Genomic DNA, 24,691 nt, shown 5'->3' with positions numbered 1-24,691 from the left:
TAATTAATGCATATTTTTGAACACGTTGTATCTTAAAATGTATTATTTAATTAAAATATCTATGTTATATTTTTAATGTGCAACAATTGACAATCTAATCTAATCAAGACAATCCTCATATCTATCAATTCCTCATGCAAAGACGAAGAGAAAATGGGGTAGATTGTGTCTGTAGGATGTATTGTTCAGATTCTATGTAGATTTAAAGTTTTCATTTTCCGCAGCCAAAAATCAAGCACGGACACAAAAGATGATACAAAAAATCACATATGGGACAAAAATTTGTGCGGGGAACATCAAAATTCCTTTTCTAGACACCTTAAGGATTACAACATATATATATATATATATATATATATATATATATATATATATATATATATACACCAATATATGAAGAGTTCAGATGCAAAAGCCTCTAAGTGCCATTTGAAATTTTCTTCTTTAATGATGATTTTTTATCAAACTTGTATATTTAAGTTCAGTGATTTCACTTAAATGGCAATGATAATTACCTATTAATTGTTATTTAAGTGAAATTACTGAACTTAAATATACAAGTTTGATAAAAAATAATCATTAAATAAGAAAATTTCAAATGGCATTTAGAGGTTTTTGCATCTGAACTCTTCATATATATATATATATATATATATATATATATATCAATATATACTGAATACAGGCCATATCTTTTTTTTTATATATCAGATTCAGAAACTATTGAATTCTTTTTTTTAAATTACAGCCACAAAAAAAAATCATAAAACTAAATAGATTGCTTGTGCTTTTATTAGTAAAGCAGATAAATCAAAATTTAAATGTAAAAACTTTTTTACAGTCACTGAACTTCTGTACAAAACAAAAGACTTCCTTGTTAAGGTGATATTGCATTTCTGACATTAAAAACAGTACAATTACAACAATTAATGGAAAAGCTGCATAGCTTGGATTATAAGGCCTACTCTTTAAATTTCTTGTTTAATGTCGAGTTTGAGCTGTTGAAGGAATATTCTGGGTTCAGTATGTTATTAACAGCGTGTTTCACAAAAAATAACAGAAAAAAACTCTATATGGAAAAAAAAATGGTCAAAGCACTTAGAATGAAAGTCTAGGGGCAAAGCATTGCACCCAGATAAATGTTAAAATACACAGTATTTTAAAAGCAACCCCAAAAGACTTCACATGGGACCAGTGTAACTGAAACACTACAGATATGTCCAATTGTTCAACTCCTGCCATGACCATATAAAGCCAGTAAACCTGGTAACTTTTGCACAACACTTGCAAGATCCAAAAAAGGACTGTTTACTGGGAGAAAATCCACCTTTAGAAATTACTTTGGCAACTCCTAAGCACCAGTTCATCATCCCAAATGAGTCCCACCACTAAATAATTGAGCTATAACAAAAATTGTATGGAAGAATAGAACATGAGCTTTAAAAATATTGCCTTTGTTTAGGTGGCATATTCAACATTTTGATAAATAATATACACCTTTATTTAGCCTTTAAGGGAGCCTGCTTCCCTATAGGCCTATTCTCAATGGTAACATTTATTCAGCTCTGTGCATTTGCTGCACTGTTTGAGATTTCAGTATAAATAATTCTATATGTGCTCGATAACCAAAAAACAGAGATACATACTCTGTCTGTACGCAATCAAAAAAGGTTCTTCCATTGGAACTGCTTTTTCTTATCCGTCATGTCTTCCATATGCTCCTCGAGGTCCTACCACTTCCCGGGAATGGGTATCCCGCACTCGTACCAGGCCACATAGTTGATCATGGAATTTCCTCCGATCTCCCCAAAATTGACTGGCTCTTGACGCATGGCCCTGAAAAAGCCTTGATAAGAGAGGAGAAATCATCATATCTTTTGTCTGTGATTATTATGTTTTTTGTTTTTTTTTAAAATGTTATAGAAGAAACCTTGTCTGGGTGGTAATTGGTTTTGCGGAAGAGGACCACTTGTTCGTCCGTCCAGGAACGAATCGACAAATTGGCAGTGGTCCTCCCCATACCCTGATTGATCTCCTATGTGGTAGAACTTCCCTGAAGAAAGAATTAAAAAGTAAGTTTTTGCAGAAATATTTGGTGAGTCTTTAAATGGTTGGTACTGACCTTTAAGAGAGTCGCTCAGGTAGATTTTGTATCTGAGAGAGTTGCACAACTGGATACCCACAAACTTGCGGTACCAGGTCCGCTTTATGAACTGCTGGCCATTGCACTCTGAGTATGAGTCGGCTTTGAACGTAAACGATGACCAGATGGCATTTTTACCTATGAGAGCCCATATAGTTTAGACATTTTACATGTCTACATTAGACGTGTACATTTTGTATAGATATATGGGTAACACTTTACAATACGGGTGCACTAATGCACAGATAATACTGAATTAATGTGTAACTAATGTTTATTTAAGCTATTCATTAATGATTACCATATTATGAACTAATTAAGAGTATATAAGGTTAATGTATTAGTTCATACATGAATTGTTATTAATTAAATATGTAATTGTGGATTAATTCCATAATAACTCATTTTTTTAACTCGTGTCAATTAATATGTTAATTACCAGAATGAGCCAAAGCCTTGTATTTCAACTTCCAGATAATATGACAGGTACAATAATATGCATTAATACATAATTAATTACTGCATTGTTAATTAATTCATGTGCGAATTACTACAATTGCTAAATAACTAGTTAATAATGATGTGCCCCAACAAGTAAAGTCATAACATAATGATACCTTTGCAAATCGTTAGCTAATGATTAATTAAAGCAGACAACTAGAAGTTGAAGTGCATAGCTTTGACTAATTGTGGTAATTAACACATTAATTTACACTATTAGTTAATAAAATATAGTATTAAGGAATTAATACACAATGGCACATTGAATTAATCGAAATTTGTGTATTACTTAATCTATTAATCATATAGACTCTTTATTAGTTGCTGATGCAGTAATCATTATTAAGGGTTTAGTTCTTCATGAGTTATATATTAACTCATGATTATCTGTGCATTAGTTAAGCATGAATTAATGCATATTAGTGCACCCGTGTTGTAAAGTGTTACCGATATGTGTTTGTATTTTACCTACTTGGATTGAAATACTTACCAGTGGGGATTTCACTTACGCGAGGATCAGCTGCAATACAGAAGAAACATGATGCAAACCAACTTAATTCATAATCTATATTTTGTGATTTTTCATTAATGTTTGTTTTCAAAAGAAGTCTCTTCTGCTTACCAAGGCTGAATTTACTTGGTCAAAATACAGTAATATTGTGAAATATTATTACAATTTAAACATGATTATTTTCTATTTAAATATATTTTAAAATGTAATTTATTCCTAGATGGCAAAGCTGATTTTTCAGCATCATTACTCCAGTCTTCAGTGTCACGTGATCCTTCAGAAATTATTCTAATATGCTGATTTAGTGCTCAAGCGACATTTATTATTATTTTCAATTTTAAAAACTGTGGTGCTTAATATTTTTGTGAAAACTGTAATATATTTTTCATGATGTTTAAAAAACAAACATTAAACAACATTTATTTAAAAATATATATTTTGTACATCTATAAATCTTTATAAATATCTTTACTGCCACTTTCGATCAATGTAACACATCCTTGCTGAATAAAAGTGTTAATTTATTTTAAAGCCCAAAGGTTGCAAGTGTATGTCAAAAAATGTATTAAATGAACTATTTTCATATCCACTATGAAACTTTACATATGTGAATAAGGTTGATCCAAACACATAATTGTCAAAGGTAAGAATTCCTACTTTAAACATAAGTCAGACGATATGGTAAATAACTCCACTCAAGGTCTGAATATATCAAAACAGCATGTTTTTGGACTTATTTCTAACAAAGTTACCAAAAAAAAAGCACCAGGAAATTCCCCTGAGTTGTCCTTTGTGATGTTCAATTTTCCAGAGCTTGTGTCAGATATCCTGGTTATTATTATATTCTGGCAGTTTATCAGGGCCCCAGTGCTGTGTTTTTTACCTAAATTACTTCAATAGACACAGAAGAGTGAACACATTGGAACTATTAGGCACATTAGCCACATTACTCTCGCTGCTGACAGTAATGCTTATATGCTAACTATACATATACATTCCAGCAATGGTTCATTGCCAATTCCACACACCTGCGAGATCGATCTTTTGTTCTTAAGTTACCTTAGCCTGCCTGACTCTATTATTCCATGAGTCTATTTAAATTGTTTAATGACATCAAACACAATGGGCTCTCACGCAACTTGTGACTCTTTGCGGTGCTTTCGAATGATTTGCATTGAGGTCTGTTTTTCACACAAAGCTCTTGTCTGACTTCAAACATCTTTAAACAGCACAAAAGTTTTGCAGACTGGTTTTATGGTGTTTGTTTTCTTTTTAAGAGCTTCACATGCCATTGATTTTTTGTAATGGAAAAGAGTGACTCTGAAGTAATATCATTAATGCTTCTCTTGTTGATATACAATTGGCCTGGTGACACTTCTGGGACAAATAGAGCTCAGATTCACTGGATGAGATGACTTCACAATGATCTCAGAACATACTGTGGTTGGAGCCCAGGGGCTTATCCCTGATATTCTTACACACACAATTTTTTCACAATGAAGTCATGTCTTAGGCCATTAACATTTCTCTTCCACTTACCTGACTCAGTACTGAACCTGACTGGATCACTGGTTGGGCCTGCACCCAGCTCGTTTTTGGGTGTAACTTTGAATTCATAACTGCAAGTGAAAATGGAGTAAACAATTCTTAACCAATAGTATTAGACAACAAGACATTATTATTTAGATGTACTGTACAAATATTATGACCTTGAAGGCCAGTGAAAACTGCTTCATGAAAGGACTAAATGATGGCTTTAATTCCAATCTGCTTTAACACCTCTTTAAAATAGGTCTATGAGTTAATGTGTATGTAATTACAATTAGCTTAATTTAGGAAGTCTGTGACACAGAACATGGTATGTGTTCATACCTGCTCTCTGGTTTCAGGTTCTCCACAGCGGTATGTGTTTGATTTGTTGTTTGGATGGACACCTCTTCTCCATGTGGACCCTTGGTTGAGGAAACTACGTCATATTCTATTGAGACCACAAAAAAAACAAAAAAAACAAAAACAGAATTTGTCATTTCACATCTTTAATAGAACAAAGGAGATGTTTTCCAGAACGTCTGAGCTGGTTTATTGCATTCAATATAATTTAATGGTGTGTGTGTGTGTGTGTGTATGTGTGTGTGTTAGTCAAATGTTTTGGGTCAGTAAGATTTATTTATTTTTTTTAAATTAACATGCATTAAATTAATCAATTAATTTAAAATAAATGTAATATAAATAGAAATATTTTCTATTTAATTCGATTTCTATTAAAATAAATGTTTGTTGGGTGGGTGTTGTGGGGTTGGGGCAAATAAATCTGGCCTCAGTGAGAATTTTTTTACGGACAAAATTTTGAATGGCAGTGTGTATCCTTTTTTTCCATGTAAGGTTTGCAATTACTTATTTTAAAATGAGTAAATAATGGCAGATTTAAAAATGTTTTATATCTCATGTATCTTGTTAAATCAAACTAAAGTAAGTCTAAGCAAAGCCTTAAGGCAAGCCAGTACACTTGGCGGCCATCTTGGCAACACCTCTCTTGGGCAGTTATTTTTCATGTAGGTAATGGGCATAAAACTACAGCTACTTGCTGGTGGAATGGATAAAAAAAACTAAAAATCTGTCAAGATTTGTCAAGGGTATACCGTTCAAAGACATATTTCAAATCCAAAATATAATCTGACAACAATGGTATCATAAATTTTCCTAAGCTCAAACCAATGCTACATAAACTATATTTTTCAGGCTTGCCACATTCCAGAGTTAAAGGGGTAGTTCACCCGAAAAGGAACAATCTGTCATTTATCACTCTGAACTTGCATTCCTACAGCTGTCAGATTGGGCATTTTTTTCCTTTCATTTCTCAAATTGTCCATCACCAACTTCTATATTGTCTCTAGCTTGTGGCTAGTTTTCTATTTTAAGTCTACCTGTGGTCTCATTGTCTGTTTTCTCCCAGTCAAGGATGATGAAAGAGGGGCATCCCTCTACTGTGACTACAGTAAGGTTGGATGGAGGGGTCTTGGGTGGGCCAGTGACATTCATGTATACCACCTCCTCATCAGGAAATAAGCTGAGAGACTTCGTGAGAGAGCAGGGTTCCTCCGGGCGTTTGTCAGTTCTGTAGATCACATGAGGCGCTGCAAAAAGACGACAAGCGACGACTTGTCAAAAATTGACTGAATTTGAAAATAGCCCTCAAATTCCTCAATAAATTATTTCGACCCATATACCTACCTACAAAACGTTTCTTCCCCGTTGCATCCACCTCAGATAGGGGATGAGGACTGAATACAGAGGAGTTGTCGCTGGTGTGAAAACGACTGCCTAAGATTCAAAGACAAAAGATCAAGACTCCAACTATAATTTCAGTTTCCAGTGTGTCATCATAGGTTTCTATAAATGTACACTCTAAAAATGCTGGGTTGTTTTAACCCAACTTTGGGTCAAATATAAACAAACCCAAATGTTGGGTTAAAAATGTAATGAAAAAATGTAAGCCAGTGGATGGGTTTGTCCATATTTGAGCCAAAGTTGGGTTAAAACAACCCAGCATTTTTTAGAGTGTACGAACATGGATTATACCATACCTTCAAAAGCAGATTGTGGTGTTGTCTCTTGCTTGTCTGTTTTTGCAGTAGTGGGAGGAACTAGAGGTTTCAGATCTGGGACTGGGTCCATCTGCTTCAGATCAATAATCTTTTCTAAAAGTTAACATAGAAAGTGTTTTGTTAATTGGCAACAAAATATATGCACATCAAGACTGCCGACATATCGACTTTGATATAATTATCTGTCAGTGTCCTCACCCTTTTCTTTAGTCTCTGAAACCTGGTTTAGCTTTGTCTTAACTGTAAAAGAAAACATAAGTTTAGCAGGATATAAAGGAAAATTGTTTTTGGTTAATCAAGGGCCCAATGAAAACATTAAAACCCATAAACTCATGCTGTGGCTGAGATTAGTCTAAACAAAAAAAGAGAGCCAAGTCTTTTATCATTGTCCTTGTCCTTTTCATTTTGTTTTCAATTAAAAATAATATCAGCGTAAAGGAACAGCTATTTCACATTACTATGAATGTCCAAGGCCAGAAAACACTGCACTGACTATCATTTAGAAGTGAAGGAAAAGTATGTTCCGAATAAGATTCACATGGTTGGAATTTAAAAAAAAAAAATACCGCATGACATCAGGCTAATGTCCGCACAGTCAGGGGATTGTGAGAGCCAAATGGGATCCTTTAATGCTGTCCAGACTCTCACGACTGCAACGTCTCCAAGAACAGCTCCACGCACTCTAAAAAATGCTGGGTTGTTTTAACCCAACTTTGGGTCAAATATGGACTAACCCAGCCGTTGGGTTAAATTTTTACATTACATTTTTAACCCAACATTTTGGGTTTGTCCATATTTGACCCAAAATTGGGTTAAAACAACCCAGCATTTTTTAGAGTGCGGGACCAATGCTATGATGGAGTGCAGATCTACACTGCAATAATTCTGGATATTCACTCAAAATAGAAGTCTAAAATAATATATTGACCAAATATTGTCAATTAATCAATCTCAAAACATGATTATTTCCAACAGCTCATTTTAATGGTCTATTATTCCAATATGTGATCCGCAAAACCTTCCAGATCATTTTCATGAATCTAATTTAGGATGAAAAAAAAAAATGAATGAATGTAAAACAGTTTCACATTTTCCTCAAGTAATCATATATCTGCCAAAAGTGTTCAGGGCAGTAGACATTCGAATATAAGTTGGATTGGATTGGATGGATGGGATGAGCAATTGGGTAAGGACAGAGGGATTTGATTCTCTATTATTTAGTTTCAGTGTTGTCTTTGGTTGGGAGAAGGTGATGGAGAAAGTGAGAGAGGGTCCATGCTCATGATCTGCCATGCTTTTCCAAAGAACCATAAGCTCTGAAAATCCATTATGACATGAACAGCACATAAATATTTTCTTTGGCCTAGAATTGTCATGAAATGCAGCTGCAAGGGAATCGTTCTCTACACAAGAGATGTTTTCTACCAAACAGTGACATCTAGCTTAAACGATATGTTAAAACTGTATCCAGTCTAGCACTATACACAATTAGATTCACAGTTTTCTGGGACAGGGGCTACAAAATCACTCAAAACTGAAGAACACAACAGGCTTTGAAACTACAATAACATCACAAAGACTGTAATGGATATATTGCAACCCCCCCTTACGAGAAACTATTAGCATTTAAAATCCATGAAAGAGTTTACCAAGTTGCTTTCTGGGACCCTTCGGAGTTTTGGCCGCCGAAAGGCCTATATGGCGCTCACCATGAGGCACTGTCAGGAGACAAAAGACTGTTATGATCAAACCCATTTCATTCAATGGAAATGACAAACAAATGTGTCAAAAAGCATACATAAACTCTGTAAAACAATAATATGAGTAAAGGAGTGTTTTGATAAATATTAAGAGTAAGAGTGAGACCAGATGTGAAGGGAAAAAAAAAGACTAAAATGTTGAAATGTTTAGTTTCAGCTCAGCTGTAATATCAGGTGTCGCAGGAGTAATCAGCTGTATAGTGCAGAATTAAATGGCAGTGTGTGTGAGGAGGAAAGGATGAGAAACAGACTTCTGGCAGAAAGAGACTGTGTGTGGGTTTCCCTTTAGATAACATGAATCTTGTCAACAGGTCCTAAGAGTCCCTTAAAGAAATGAATCTAAAACCCAACAGAGAAACCACAGGCAAAGGAGAATGTGTAGATATATACAAAAGCCTATTCAATCAACTGAGAAAGTTTAACATCCATAACAAAGTAGGCTATATATATACTGTCTCTATATACACAGAGGTAAAACTAAATATTTCATATTAAAGGTGCTCTAAGCGATGTCAGGTGACGTGACTTCTTGTTGGCGTTTAAAATATTTTCAAACAAAATGGAGGCTAGATAGACCCTCCCTCCTCCTCATCTGCACTGACCCCCCAAACCCCACCCCCAGGGCCTTCTTGTCAGTTATTGGCTGGAACACTTTGTTATGTTTCGTGGAGCGGGTTGCCGCAGTTTGTTTTTGTTGCCATTTGTGGAGCCTGGGTTGTCTGCATAGACCGCGTTTTTTTACAGTGTGTTTAGGGTACATGCAGCTAGCGGAAAGTGAGGAGATGTTTGCTGTATGTGACAAAAAATGTTTGAGCCTAAAAAACATGTGACATCACTTAGAGCACCTTTAACAGGTTACAGGATTCAGACAAAAGATGTACTTTTGCCATTTAGGCTTTTATAATTTTCCTTGAGCTTTTGACATCTAAGAGGTCATCATATTTTAAGAATATCTTCTAAGTTTTAGAACTGAAAACGTCCTTGTTAGTCCAATAAAAGCTTTTATTGACACCAGGCTCAGCAAACGACTCGTTTTTCAAAGTGGTGATGAACTATGACGTCAAAGAGGATAAAACACCACCCCCGCAGAAGAAGATCAACCCCTACTTCAACACGGCCATTTTAGCCCCGCCCACCGATTCATAGCTAAATAACATAGGCCTACCTCGTGATGAGGCGTCTATATTCAATCCGACAGGAATGGTGCAACGCACGGACTCTGGGTCGAACATGGGCGAATCATTCCCCATGTGCACTGACGAGTGAGTTGAAACTCATAATATCCACTCACAGAAGTGGGCGTTTACTTCCAAGTCTTCAGTGCGAAACTCCCATAAAAACCGAGAATTTTTGAGCTATAAAACTAGGGTAGAAAATACCTATTACACATTCATTTTGATGTTTTTGAATCCAAAAACCAAGCAAACCTCATAAGTTGACCTCAGACAACAATATAATAAAATTTTAAAAAGCCAGTTTATGACCCCTGTAAATACATTAATGGATATAAATAAAACAATGGAAATAAATATAACTATAACTTAACTACCTTTTGAATGTAAATGTGGCCCTTCTTTGCCCATAATTAAAATAAATACACATGGCAGTAACCTAAAGTCCCCTTATTTTCTATTTAGAAACATTGCAGTGTGTGCATCAGCTGCTGCGTTTGCATGTTGTGTAAAACAGCCCTAGTGCTACAGATTTATGAATTTGCACAATAAATGACATTTAAAGAGTCTAATAAAACAGTTAGACTATTGACAGAAGGAATGAATTAATGAAAGTAAGGATGGCTGGATAGATCTTTGGAAGTATGAAAGGAAAACTGAACAGTTAAAGGCCCCAATTAAAAGAAAAACTGTCTTTGTGTTTGTGTCAATGCAAAGATTGCCAATGTTTTATACCCCTTTTCCTGTTGAGAGTTGAGTTACGATACACAGGGGGGGGCCTGAAAGTCTTTGTAGGGGAAATCAGAGGGACACGACCATGAGGCCTCAGTCTCTGTGTAACATTTCGAGCCAAGGGGCGGGACACCGAAGGGTTACGGAAGATACCTCTGCCTAGATAAACACAAACACAGTCAGTGATGGGAAAGAGAACATGATTAAAGATTATGTCAACAGAATTGTTGACTGACTGAATTGGGATGTATCTGGGAAGCTCACAAAAGAGCTCCAGCTATCCAAAAACAGAAGCCAACAAATCTAGAAGTGAAGATAGTATGAAATGGTGTGCGCAGCATTATGACAGTGGCATTGTTTTTAAGAGTGGATGAAGTAGTCAGGCATTTGAGTTGAACGCATGGCATGGTAATGTGAGAGTTGGTGCCGTAGGTGATGTTTTAAAGATGATTGAGGGGAAGTGGTGGGGCTGTTTCAGCTCTAGTGAGGTGGTAATAGCATTGCCCAGCAGGATGACATTTGGAAGTGGTGGTGACAATCACAACGATACTGTGTACAATGAAGATATATGCGGTTAATACGGACAGGTGACAAACAGCACAGTTAGAAGGAGTAAAACTGGAGCTGACATCATTACCATCATTCCTACTGGCCACCTCATTTGTAAGTGTTGGCAGTGATAGTAGCTGTTCATCCTTTGGCTTTGGCTGGGAACTAGCTGACATACAGAGGCAGACTGACATAAGTCTCATACAAAATTAAACATATTGTAATGATAATGTTTTCAGAAGATCCCTGACCAATAGCTTTTAGCCTGTCTAGGTTATCCATACTGTTAAAGTCCCCGTGAACCGGAAGTAGCAAACGATTTTTCTCCAGTGCTGTGACGTATTTCCAAGTGAAACGGAATATTGAACAGAGGGCAGGGTTTTACTCTAGCGCTCCTCCTCTCCATCTCTCGCTCATAGCAAACTAACGGTTTGAGGGGAGTGGTTAAGCGTTTCCCCACCCAAACTGTGAAACGTACGTCATCAGAAAAAGAAACCGTTCCAGACCGGAAGTAACTTTTCAGATTTTAATTAAAGATTACTAAGGTAAAACATTTTTTTAATATATATTCACTTGCACGGATTAATTGTTCACCACAAGACTATTAATATGCGCTAACAAAGTAAATAGGTTCAATTTTGATTTCACGGGGACTTTAAAGTAATTTCTGGCAACCCACCCCCACCCCACCCCCAAAAAAGGCATAATAATGAATGAAAAACAATCCTGCTCCTTGAAGGACAATCTCCGTCGAAATTTAGCTCCAACTTGCCCCAACACACTTGCCTGGAAGTTTCTAGTAATCCAGAGGACCTTAAAGGAGAACTCCGGCGCAAAATGAACCTTTGGTCTAATAAAACATCAGTACCTAGTCAATCGTTCTCTTTGTTTTCATGATAATCGAATGTGAAGAGTTTATCTCTAAAAATTGTTTAGCGTATAATGCCAGTACTGGGGGCATTTACTAAGTAAAAAGACATCACTAGTTTATACCACTAACAAGGCTCAAAATAGCCCCACACTAACACAGTAACATAATGGGGGTCCCTACATGTAAAACGAAGCATTGAGGACTTTGTAAGTGTACAGACCGTTCACTTCATGTATACAGACAGGAGCCATCTTAGAAAATAGTCTCGATAAGTCGATCCCTGAACGCCGTTCATAAAGTTCAAAAGTTTGCTGAAGTTAATACAGTTCAGATCACTAAGCACGGCGTTCATGGCTGTCTGTATACACAAAGTGAAACTGTCTTCATAAAGTATCTTCTTATTAAACGGTCTGTACACTTACAAAGTCCTCAATGCTTCGTTTTACATGTAGGGACCCTCATTATGTTACTGTGTTAGTGAGGGGCTATTTTGAGCCTTGTTAGTGGTATAGACTAGCGATTTCTTTTTACTTAGTAAATGCCCCAATTACTAGCATTTAAACAGTTTAAAACTCTTTACATTCGATTATCATGTGAACAAATCTCAGAGAACAGTTGACTAAGTACAGATGTTTTATTAGACCAAAGGTTCATTTTGCTCCAGAGTTTTCCTTTAATTAGTTGATTCAGATGTGTTTACTTTATTTTGGGCTAGGAGCTAAACTCTGCAGGATAGTGGCCCTCCAGATGCAGGATTGGACAACCCGGTCTCATCCCAAGACGTCATATAACTGACGTTTTGGGACGTCTTTTGACCATACGTCAATATTCGCCTTTTTAGGGCCCCCTTAAACGTCGGTAGATGAGGTTATGGGATCCTAACTCTACCCCAGACCTAAACCTAACCCTAAACCTAACCCGTCACCTAACTGACGTTAAAGGTAAAGCGTCAGTTGTATGACGGCCCGGGATCGCCATCTACCAACGTTTAAGGGGGCCCTAAAAAGGCGGATATTGACGTATGGTCAAAAGACGTCGCAAGACGTCAGTTATATGACTTTTTGGGATGAGACTGTGTTAGATTGGACCAGGAAACATTTTAGTTTACCAGATGGCTACAATTCAATTTACTAGAACTAATATTTTTCTATACTATACGTATGTCTAGGGGAGAAGTTACCCTCTGGTGGACCTGGTTGACTCATCCTCACTGTTACCTTCTCCGCCACGGGTGAGTTTTGAATAGCATCGGATTTGATGAAAGCAGTTTTAGGTGTCAGGTTTGGTGGGGTTTTTTGGGTACCTGGCAACTGTTCTTCAGGGTTAGGTGGTTGGTTTTCAACTTGGGAATACGTTTTGGGGTTGTATTTGGCAGTGCTAGCTTGCTGTTTTGTAGTTGTTGAATGTTGTGTTGTGGTGGTGAGTTGGGGCTGGTGCCAAAAAGTGAGAGGATATATAGGGTGTGGAGTCAGTTCCTGTACGTTTTTGGGAAGAGGCAAATCTTCAATTGTGGTAATTTGGGATGCAGAATATTCTTCAGGGATAGATGGATTAGTGCTAAATTTAAGAGGCAAATCTTCAGTTGTGGTAATACGGGATACAGAATATTCTTCAGGGATAGATGGATTAGTGTTAAGTTTAAGAGGCAAATCTTCAGTTGTGGAAATATGGGATGCAGAAAATCCTTCATTGATAGATGGATTAGTGCTAAATACTGGTTGTCTGATCAAATCAGTAGTCTGCTGTGACTCTAATCCATTCTGCATGTTTGTTAAAGTTTTGGGTAAATTCAAAGCTGTGTTTGTTGGAGAATGGACAATTGTGGACCAATTCGGTTCTGTTGTTGGTTTGTCGTTTGGCTGTTCAGAATGTGTGATTGTTCTGGACTGGTAATAGGGAGTGGATTTTGAGAAAGTGTGAGTGGTTCGGTGTTTGGACGTGCCTTGTGAACGTTGGGTTGTGGTCAACCGATGCAGCTTGGCACTGGGCTGAATTTTCCTTGTATGGAGACTCTCTTGAGTTATGGTGTCTTGTTTCTTAGCTGGGTAGGGATGTTCCTGGACAGTGCTTGTGGTGTGTTGTTGGGTTTGGTGAAGTGGTGGTTTGGTTGTTGATGAACTAGGTGTTGTTTCACTAAACTGTTGTTGGGCTGTATTCAGTAGCTGTTTGGCTGTATATGGTTGAACTTTAACTGGGATCTGTGTTTTGATGGTATATGTTTTGGTTGTAGTGGGTGGTGGTTGGGTTGTGCTGGTTTGTAGTTTGGTTGTGGAAGGTTCTGGCTGAGTTGTCGTAGGTTGATGTGGGGTTAAAGTAGTATGTTGCTCTGTGTAAGGATCTGTTTGGGTAGTGCTAAGGTGACTAGTGGGATTTTGAGTTCGAACTGTGCTTGTGGTTTTTGGCATGGCCAGAAATATAGGTGTGTGAGTGGAACTAAGGGCCTCATTCAAGGCAGGTTGATCATCAGGAGCTGTTGTGGGATTTTCCGCCCCTATTAACGAAACTGGAGGAACAGACACAATATGTATGACAAACATATATGGTAAAGGTCAAGTACAAAAACAGAAATAAGAAGCACTTATGTCCATTTGTTGATAATGAGAAATGTAGAACTCCTATCACAGAAGTTATAAGTACATTGTTATATTTTAATTAATTTCAGCCCATTCTCACCCCCAAGGCGTCACCTAACTGACCATGCTTCAATATCTGATGCTTTAGGCGCCATTTAGTGTCAGTTAGATCACGCCCTAGGATCGCGTGTAACTCTACCCCCACCCCAGACCTAAACCTAACCGCGTCATCTAACTGACCCTTTCCTTTAGCGTCAGTTAGATGACGCCGTAGGATCGCGTCTAAAAAGGGCGCCTAAAACGTCAAATATTGAAGCATGGTCAAAGGTGACGCCTTGGGGTGAGAATACGTTGTTAATTTGTATAGAAGAAAAGTAACTATAGTCATTAGTTAAATTTCGTTTACATAAATGCATGTTTTTTTTAACTGCCTAATGCCGTCAGCTACAGAAAAGAAGGACAATACATTACAATGCTATAAAAAATTCCTTCAGTTTTTCCCTCTCTCAGGAAAGTCTAATCTGGCACACAGAGTTTTGATAAATGTGAAAGACATTTATTTGGAATTTATCTTGAAATCTTTGACAGGGGACCCACTACATGTGAAATCCAAGAGGTCCAATTAAATCAATTCGGGACACAGACACAAAACAGAGGAATTTGGTTTAGTTTTTTACATAGATGGAGAATTGATATGAGTTAACGCAGGTTAACAAAAGCATTTAACAAAAAAACTATTTTGTTGTCATTTTAGTTATAGGCCTAATGTTGTTTTATAAAGAAAACCAGGTGTGTAGTTGTAAAAACGTTTTTGTAAGAGAGGTAAATGTGACCTTTTCGCAATAAGAGGATAGATATAGAAACAATTACTTATAATAGAGGAAAAAAAAAAAACTATTGAAAACCAGACATTGGAGAAGACAGCTTTGAAAATATATCACAAAAAAATAGTTAAAAGATGTTGAACAGCAAGAGACAATGTAGAGCAATTTATATGTATACGGTGAATATCTCCATTTTGACACTTTTTTGAAAATTGTAGACATAATAAAACAACATTGGGTAAGAATACACAATAGCCCCATTTATTTCCAAGGTCTACATGCTATTAGAAAAAAAAAGGGTTCTATATATGAAGAGTTCAGATGCAAAAGCCTCTAAGTGCCATTTGAAATTTTCCTCTTTAATGATCATTTTTATCAAGCTTGTATATTTAAGTTCAGTGATTTCACTTAAATGGCAATGATAATTACCTATTAATTGTTATTTAAGTGCAATTACTGGGCTTAAATATACAAGTTTGATAAAAATCATCATTAAAGAAGAAAATTTCAAATGGCATTTAGAGGCTTTTGCATCTGAACTCTTCATATGTAGCATAGGGTTCTTTACTCAAAGGACATTTATAAAAAAGGTTCTATAATGAGAAGAAAGAACCCTTTTGGCACAAAGGTTCTTTAAAGGCTATTATTCGTTCATATATTACATTATTCTGCAACATTTTGTTGTATGTAATTAAATTATTGTTTATTAAACTATTGTAACTTAATATCATATTTTAATCATGCTGATTTTGGAGGATAAAAACTGACATGGCACTCTTCGTCTGATATCGATTAATTATATTTTTTAACCCACATATCTTGAATTTTGTGATCATTCATATGCATTTCGTTTTAGGGGTTCCAAATACGTAGCACATATTATGCATATTATAGCGTAAACATATTATGCTTGGCTTCAAAGGTGAAATTTACCTGTAGTTTTCCATGGCTTTGGAAGGCCAGTGTGTTTGAGGAGAGGAGCTGCTCTTGTCTGGGTAATGTTGTTTGAGACTAGAAAGTGGCAGGAAAATTCATTACATATTTATTAATTATTCATATCAGTGACTGTGTTTAGGATGGAAAAAGCAGTCATTAACCTGGCACAGGGGGCAAGAATGATGGTTGGCCTGCTAAGACTGGCTTCTGTTTAAAAAGAAACATCCAAGGTTAACAAAAGAGAGAGAAAAGGAGAATAAACGGTTTGTTCCTAAAGCACAGCTACTGTATATACTTACTTTAACCTTCGCCTTGATCAGTTCATTAAATGGCTCTATTATTTGATCTGTATTTTTTGAGGAAAAAATACAGTTACTTTTCAGTTACATACATTTCGTTTAAGTATCAGTTTTGTGTCAGATATTGTTGACTCAATAAGGGTCTATAAATATAAAATGATGTACTGTAGATAGTAGATGTAGCTGTAGAGCACAGCTCAGAATCTGATGACAAACATATATTAAAATCTATGACTCACATGAGAGACATGATAAACACATTCCTAACGCCTTTTTCTCAGAAGAAAAATACTGAAGAAATTCTGTCTACAGAAGAATAGACTTCAAGGGATAGTTCACCCAAAAATTCTATCATAAATTCCTCCCCCTCGTGTCGTTCCAAAGCCGTAAGAACTTCGTTCAACTTCCGAGCACAAATAATGATCTTTTGGTAACACTTTACAATAAGGTTCATTAGTTAATGTATTAACATGAACTAACCATGAACAATACATTTGTTACTGTATTTGAAGAGTTCAGATGCAAAAGCCTCTAAATGCCATTTGAAATTTTCTTCTTTAATGATGATTTTTATCAAACTTGTATATGTAAGTTCAGTAATTTCACTTAAATAACAATTAATAGGTAATTATCATTGCCATTTAAGTGAAATTACTGAACTTAAATATACAAGTTTGATAAAAATCATCATTAAAGAAGAAAATTTCAAATGGCATTTAGAGGCTTTTGCATCTGAACTCTTCATTTGTTAATCTTTGTTGATGTTTGTTAATAAAAATAAAGCTGTTCATTGTTTCTTCACGTTAATTCACAGCACTTTAACTAATGTTAAAAAGATTTGAATAAAGTATTAGTGAATATTGAAATTAACATTTACAAAGATTAATGCTGTACAAGTGCTGTTCATGCTAACTAATTTAGGCTAACTAATGAACCTTATTGTAAAGTGTTATCGATCTTTTTGGTGAAATCTGAGAGCTTTCTTTAGATCCCTCCAAATTTCGACTAAACTGCTCAATTTATATTGATTATTTTTTTACAATCTCTTTATGAACTTTTTGAAGCATTAAAGCGGTAGTTGCGTAGCTGTATTTTTACAGAGATTACAGAACTGGCTTAGATTTCATCAAAAAGATCTTCATTTGTGTTCTGAAGATGAAAGAAAGTGTTACAGGTTTGGAACGACATGAGGGTGAGTAATTAATGAAAGAATTTTCTTTTTTTGGGTGAACTATCCCTTTAAGCAAAAGTCTTCATGCCTTTCCATTTAATATAATTGCTATCTAGGGCAAACAACTGAGATATTGGAGTTATCTCAATTTTGATGATTCTTTTCCTCAAGTGTTCTTAGTATAAAATTGTGAATATTGTAAAGAGTTTTATAGCCATAGTGAGACCAAATTGATGATGATCTGTAGTGGGACACACCAGCTGTGTTATGGATGACTGGTGGGCTCCAGGCTCCAATGTTTTTGTCAGTGTCTGGTCGGACCGCAAACTCATACAGAGCATCTGGTTTGAGGTTGTCGATGACGGTGCTGGTGGATGGACAGGTCTGGTAGTTCCAGGTATTGCTGGGTTCTTTCTCTCTGTAGCGCACTGTGAACTGTCTGAGAGGAGACAAAAAAAAAAAGAAAACCAGACTCTAGAAAATGACTTAATTTAAATTGGCAGTATTAAGAGTCAAATGAAACAAATGATATTGCAATAATTTCGATATGGCACTAATTGGCAAAACCCAGATTTTACAAATGTATTTTTAACAAATTTAACGTTTTGTAGAGGGCTGAGGTCAAGCTTTCCACTAACGTGTCCAAGGAAGGAGAGTGTGTGGGTCAGGTTTTGCCTACATTGTGCAGATCATATGTCCTCACAAGGACAGTAAAACTCTCAATAAACTCTAAGGATCCACTGGAGATAAGTTGTAGTGAGAACCCAAGTGCAGTATTTATCCAAAAGTAACAATACAACAAAATCAAAACATAAAACAGAAGCATGACGTGGCATGAAACAAAACCGTGGACATAGACTCACACAACAGAGGTTACAGGAAACAATACTTGACAAAGACACATGGCAAACATATAAGGGCTTAAATACACAGACTAATGACAGGGGTACCTGTGAACAATGAACGATTAACCAATGACAAGACACATGGCAGGATCACATGACAAACAGGGAATCACATGATGGACATGGAACATGACATGAACAGACCTACAGTCAATGAAACGAACCAAAACGTGACAGCTAGAGACAAGACCAAATCGTGACATAAACACACTAACTGGAGATAGAAAACATCATTAGTTTATTACAAATACAAAAGATGGAATTTTTTTGCCACCACATTGGCATCTGCACACATCGTCCTAAACCTGCTCTGTGTCTTCTGTCAGTAAAATAATCGCACATCTTGAGAGACGGTCAACACCATTAAATCTGAATAAATCCAGATAACACCCACACGGTTCATGGATATCCATACATAGACGTGTAGGGACACATACCCTTCATCAATACAGTCCTCCAGAATGGAATCCATGATTGAGGTGGTTAGTGTCCCCCAGGACAGCAGCACCGACGACTGTGTCACTGAGCCGATCACAACGTTTAATGGTTTATCTAGATCCACTTTCCCTGCAGGTCACAAGTCAGTAATCAGTTCAAGTTTATTGCATACTAATGGCCAACAAATATGGAGACTTAAGTCACACTTAATGTAGTTTTCTAACGGTTGTGAAGTTCTTATTCCAATGGTGAACAGAATTTCACCATGTGCAACATGTTCCTACAGTACATCAACATCTGCTGTACTGTAATAATTTGGTTAATTACAGTGACAATGAATTAAGAATTCATTATTTGTATACAGCCTATTAATATACTAACAATGTAGAGACTACAATACATTAGCTATCAATTAACTATAAATTAATAGTTTTCAAATGATTTATAAGTACTTTATTACTTTACAATTATTATAAAGTGTCAGTATAAGTATAGGGAAATTGGGACACAGTTATGTCATTTACTATATGAAGTCTTCAAATGATTCGTTCAGAATAAAGACAAAATAGCTTTGACCACATTTAGGACAATTTTCAGCAGAGAAGCAACAAGTTATTGACTCAATATTGACTTCTCAAACTGTTGTATAGAAGCAAATCCAATGCAATTATAAGATTCATTTTACAAGTTGTACAATCTTCTATAAATAGTTTCTGGGGCAACTGAAAGTGCAGATGCTGTTTGTAATTGTTCTCAAATTTCATTTGTGGTACCGTGTGGACGACCGATTGGTTTATTGATGGCCGATGTCGATATACTATAATGTATATAATTTATATTTATTTTGATTAATATTTAGTAAATGAGAAATAAATAGGAAAATAAATGTAAAAATCTTTAAAACAAACATGCTTCTATTTTAGATGGCAATTGATTTTGCAATCCTATTACAGTATTTTTTTCACAAAGAAATTGTTTAAAAATACGAGTATATTAATAAAAAGGAAGTAAACACTGTAATGTCACTCAGAAATCTGGTAGATTTGTGCGCACTTGTAATCATGTTTTTTTTTACCATAAAGACAAGGTAACACTAATTTTACATACAGCTCAGAGAAAATGGCATGAATATGACATAGTCGGCAACATAGAACAGTATTATTTTAAAATCAAGGATCGACTTTGGCGATGTATCGGTTGATCTTACCTGTGCATTGTTTCCTAGGTTCCTCAGGTTTCTTTGATTGTACCGCAATAAGATATTTGGGCTCAGCATCTAGAAAATAGAGGAGAATCAGTTAAATAAACAACAAACTCTATGAAAGAGGGCCAAAGAGAAAGATGGTACCTATCTCAGTCTCAAAGGGTTGTCCATCCTCGGGCAGATGAATTAATTGTTTGGAGAGCATGCTACTGCCATAGCCCAGGATATATCCCTCCAGTCTGCTGTCCACGTGGGGCCGAATGAACTTGAATACAATGGTGTCTCCAACAGTGCTGATACGCACCCTCATGTTGTGTCTTTGCTCTAGGATTCAAATACACAGGAAAAGTGATGTCAGATTCAGTTCAGTCCTTTCCATTATAACTTCAGCTAGGGATATTAGCAGTCATGTGACTGTATCTACAACGTTTCTGCCAAGAGATTTGTAAAAACAATCAGTCCAGTGTCAGATTTTCCTCTTTCCAAAAGCTATGCTTCTACAGTGTAACTGAAAGTGTTGTAGTCATGCGTCCATGCACTTGCCGCCAGCAATATCTCCCACGCAAACATCATGTTCTGCCATTAAAATTTCCTAGTTTTGCGAACTATGACAACAAAACACAAACACCCCTGTGGTTTGTTTCTCATAAATGTGTGGTGTGTTTCTGAAGAATGAATGATGAAATGGTGTCCTATGCCAGAGAAAGTGGTCACAGCTGAGGGAAACCCCTGGCATTGAGCACAGAGCTTCAGATCACACAAACAACCCATTTATTACATCAGAGCTGGTTTCTGTATCACTCCCAGAGGAATCAGCAGATAAACTGCTCTGTTTCATGTCAGAAACCATGTGTGGGTGTAACGTGAGAAAACACTTGTTGCATGCGTGTTTGTTTAAACATTGTCATCCATAGAATATGAAACTGAAGAATGATTTCTACTAGACGGCAGTGAGAATAAATGAAAAACAAATTAAGCAGGACTTCTCCTCCTGCTTCACGCATATTTGTCCTTTAGTTTCAGAAGAGATCACAGCATTGTCATATAGATTTGCCAAGATATAAAGTAAAAAAAAAAGTGCTATCAAAAGTCTGAGATTTCATCATGAATTTCAACATTTCTCATCAAATTCTTCCAAAACCAAATTATCAGAGCTACATTGCCATTAAAAAGTTTGGAGTTGATCACATGTTTTCATGTTTTTCAAAGGTCTTACCAAGGGTGCATTTATTTGAAGAAGAAAATACAGTAATATTGTGAAAAATTATTGCCATTTAAAACGTTTTAAAATGTAGTTTCTACTTTTTATAAGAGATTTACTTGAAAAAGAAATAAAGCTGAACTTTCCAGCAACCATTAGTCCAGTCTAACATTCTCCTTCAGAAATCATTCTAATATGCTGATGTGGTGTCAAGTAATTTTCTTATTTCAATGTTAAAAACACTTGTGCTGCTAGGGATAGTACACTCAAAAATGGTGGGTCATTAATTATTTACTCACCCTCATGTCATTCCAAACCCAATAGACTTTCGTTCGTCTTCAGAAAACAAAATCCATCTAATAAAATCTGAGCGATTTTTGTCCCTCCATTGACAGCTAAGCAACTTTCACTTAACACTTCAAGATTGTAAAACTCATCCATATGAATTGAGTGGTCCAAAATGTATGAAGAGACATGATCACTTTATAAACTGAACAGATTTAATTTAGGCTTTTATTCACATATAAACATTCATCAGTTCTGGTAAATGGAAGCTCAAGCATGTTCATACAAGAAACAATGAGGTTCATTCTAGTGTTCTGCAGCACGTTTGAGCTCCTGCAAGAGGTTTGTTGTCAAGTCAAGCAGGTTCGGTTGAGCTTCTATTTATGTTCGCTGATCAATGTCATCATTCGTGTGTCTTCAGAAAATTTGGACTAAATGACTCTAATGGATTAGTTTTAGGATCTCTTTATGACTTTTTGAAGCGCCAAAGTGGTAGTTGCTTAGCTGTCAATGGAGAGTACAGAACTGGCTCCGATTTAATTAAAAAAATATCTTAATTTGTCTTCATTTTTTGAGTGGAAGGAAAAACATAATGTTTTTGTGCATGTACCTTTAATGCAAATGAGTTGCTGCTCTACAACATTTAATGCCTTAGATAGCTACACTTCCAAAAACTAAAATCTGTTTGGATTTGATTATTATCTCTATCACGGTCATTGCAGTTCTTCATCATCATTAAAGTATTATCTGCATGCTTTTTAAAGCCGACATGTGCCGGTATTCGCCAATACAATATAACCTATGCCGATTATGAACATGCACGATATTATTGTCGTGGGCACTTCAAAATATCACTAATATTTATTTATTACAAATCATTCAGATTTTTAGAGTGCATTTTAAAAATACTTTACCCATCAATTGTTTATAACGCACAACATGGCTGTATTATGCACTGATGTACAAGCCCAACACTCACGAGGGCCAACATGCTAAACAAGCCCAACACTCGCATGGCGAAACACTTTTACCATGTAAAAGTGAATTTTGCATTACAGGTCCCCTTTAAGTTTTCTGAGCTATGAGAAAGCAATGTCACCAAAATAAAATAAAAAAAACTTTGGAAAAGTATGCACAGCACGACAACAATGAATTGACAGACAGGGATTTTCATAGCAATTATAGTACTTTTTTGGTTTAGTGAACCTCAGTGACCTTACAGATGGGATAATTAGTCGATGTTGAGGTGTGTTAAGGGGCGGTCACACTACACTTTTCGTTCCATTGGCTTCCATTCAAACACATGCGAATGCGGGGAACAGGAAACACAAGTACAAGCAAAGAAGTTTCTCATTACGTTGGGTTCCAAAATTCAAGTTTGGTGAACTCTGACAAGCAAATTCATATCATGAGAAGACTAGACCAATGGAGTATTGATACACCGCAGAGTGACCTTTTAACTGAATTAAAAGAATGCAAACTTTAAATCTGCAGTGTTGCTGTAAAGTAGATTGCACATTTGTTATGTGTTATGTGGTTGAATTATGTTTTCAAAAAAAAAGATGCTGGAGAACCTGACATCATTTTGCAACCGTTGCAGCGCCCGTAGAAATTGTGTCTAGTATTTGTCTAGTGTTTAGTCTAGCATGAGCGCAGCTTTACAACAAGACACCCCCATATGATGAGCAGCTCATGCTTAATGGCGTTAAATTTTTAATTATTATAATATGCTTTATGTCTGTCTGCACAACTTGCAACAGTCGAGGAAAGGAAACTTTGCACAAAGGAAACTAAAAGTAAACTAAATTAATCCACATTCAACCAACTCCCATACTCTCCGCTTTCATGAACTCTGTGTACCACACACAGATTTAATCTTTAACAGGAAACAGATACACACACAAAAAATCTGCCTCCTGATGTGACCTTGTACTTGCTGCCAATAAAAAGATATAAACACAATATATTTGTTTTGCAATTTCAGTAGAATCCATTACTGACAGTCAATACAAATTAATTCAAATGACCTTCAAGACTTTCAAAATATTCACTGTTAATATAAAACCAATTATTTATGATTAAACAAAAACATTTACACAATAAATTCTTTCAAATGTAGGCTACTAAGTCCTAAAATAGTCACAATTGCAGTGAATTATTGCATTATCCCAAATACAAATAAAAGAATATTCAGATATATTGACAACAGCTGAGCTTGCATCCTTTAACCAACACCATGCATCCACAGCATACCAGACTTACGGCTTCACAATATTCCATTACATTAGGCATAGGTAGTCTTTTACCCTCTGCATGCAATTCATTTTAAAAGTTTCAAGCATTTAGATTTTCCCCTAGTCATCATTACAGGTAGAAAGAGAAAAATCTGTAACACTTCAAATAAACAATAATTCATAAATATTGATATTGCTCATATCGTTATTGCCTGAATATGTATATTGAACTTATCTAGAAAGTTGAATTGCGTTGTTTTGGTACCTATCATTGTGCTTGCGGAGGTCTGTCTCAGCAGCAAGATCTCGCAGAGGAAGAGGAGGAGGAAGGCTTGCATGTTGTCCTTTTTTTCCTCAGAGAAAACAATACAGAGCTCATAAAGTCCACTCAAACCTCTTTTCTTTAAACTTTTGCAGTTGTTCTTTCATGAATCATATGTTTTCTCCTTGTCTTTTAAAGTGATCTCAGATCAGGTGTCAATGGACACTCTGTGAGAGAAACTGTGGTATGATTTTGTGTGTTTTGGAAATGGGTGTGTGTGATTGTACGACTGCACCATCTATGCTGGATTATTAACAAGAGGGAGGGACCTATGTCACATTGTTATTGTTAAACATTTAGATTATCTTTCTCTCTCTCTCTCTCTCTCTCTCTCTCTATATATATATATATATATATATATATACACACACACACACACACACACACACACACACAAACACACCAAATACCATATGTTACTCATTTTTCTGACTAAATCTATTTAACCACAGCTA

General features: G+C 36.0%; 1 protein-coding gene across 4 annotated transcripts; it reads right to left on the bottom strand.

The window, feature by feature from the left end:
• Nucleotides 1-774: 774 nt before the first annotated feature.
• abi3bpa (ABI family member 3 binding protein a) lies at nucleotides 775-24,442 on the bottom strand. Of its 4 annotated transcripts, XM_039655944.2 has the most exons (22): nucleotides 24,180-24,442; nucleotides 20,339-20,518; nucleotides 20,198-20,266; nucleotides 18,990-19,119; nucleotides 17,905-18,086; nucleotides 16,477-16,523; nucleotides 16,339-16,384; nucleotides 16,175-16,252; nucleotides 13,025-14,347; nucleotides 11,062-11,142; nucleotides 10,428-10,583; nucleotides 8,410-8,478; nucleotides 6,959-7,000; nucleotides 6,740-6,853; nucleotides 6,387-6,476; nucleotides 6,080-6,289; nucleotides 5,028-5,133; nucleotides 4,695-4,774; nucleotides 3,135-3,164; nucleotides 2,123-2,281; nucleotides 1,931-2,053; nucleotides 775-1,846 (listed from the first exon to the last, which is right to left on the bottom strand). In XM_039655944.2, the coding sequence occupies exons 1-22, from the start codon at nucleotides 24,250-24,252 to the stop codon at nucleotides 1,731-1,733; spliced, it is 3,504 nt and encodes a 1,167-aa protein (XP_039511878.2). In that variant the 5' UTR covers nucleotides 24,253-24,442; the 3' UTR covers nucleotides 775-1,730. The 4 variants fall into 4 exon arrangements, with proteins under 4 accessions (XP_039511878.2, XP_088989331.1, XP_088989332.1 ...); XM_089133205.1 differs by lacking the exon at nucleotides 11,062-11,142 and having other exon boundaries at nucleotides 10,428-10,579; nucleotides 13,783-14,347; XM_089133206.1 differs by lacking the exons at nucleotides 11,062-11,142; nucleotides 13,025-14,347.
• Nucleotides 24,443-24,691: the final 249 nt, after the last annotated feature.

Source organism: Pimephales promelas, chromosome 7 (genome assembly GCF_988280905.1).
Source record: "Pimephales promelas chromosome 7, fPimPro1.hap1.1, whole genome shotgun sequence".
NCBI lineage: Eukaryota > Metazoa > Chordata > Actinopteri > Cypriniformes > Leuciscidae > Pimephales > Pimephales promelas.
This window is presented reverse-complemented; position numbering and strand designations above follow the sequence as displayed.

What these genes read in the sequence shown, in the direction of transcription:
- abi3bpa (XM_039655944.2), bottom strand. Translation starts at nt 24,252, where the DNA reads ATGCAAGCCTTCCTCCTCCTCTTCCTCTGCGAGATCTTGCTGCTGAGA. An exon ending in TTCAGAGACTAAAGAAAAGG is followed by an intron (nt 6,854 to 6,958) that starts GTGAGGACACTG and finishes GTTAACTTTTAG; the next exon opens with AAAAGATTATTGATCTGAAG. An exon ending in AACAGACAATGAGACCACAG is followed by an intron (nt 5,134 to 6,079) that starts GTAGACTTAAAA and finishes TGGTCTCAATAG; the next exon opens with AATATGACGTAGTTTCCTCA.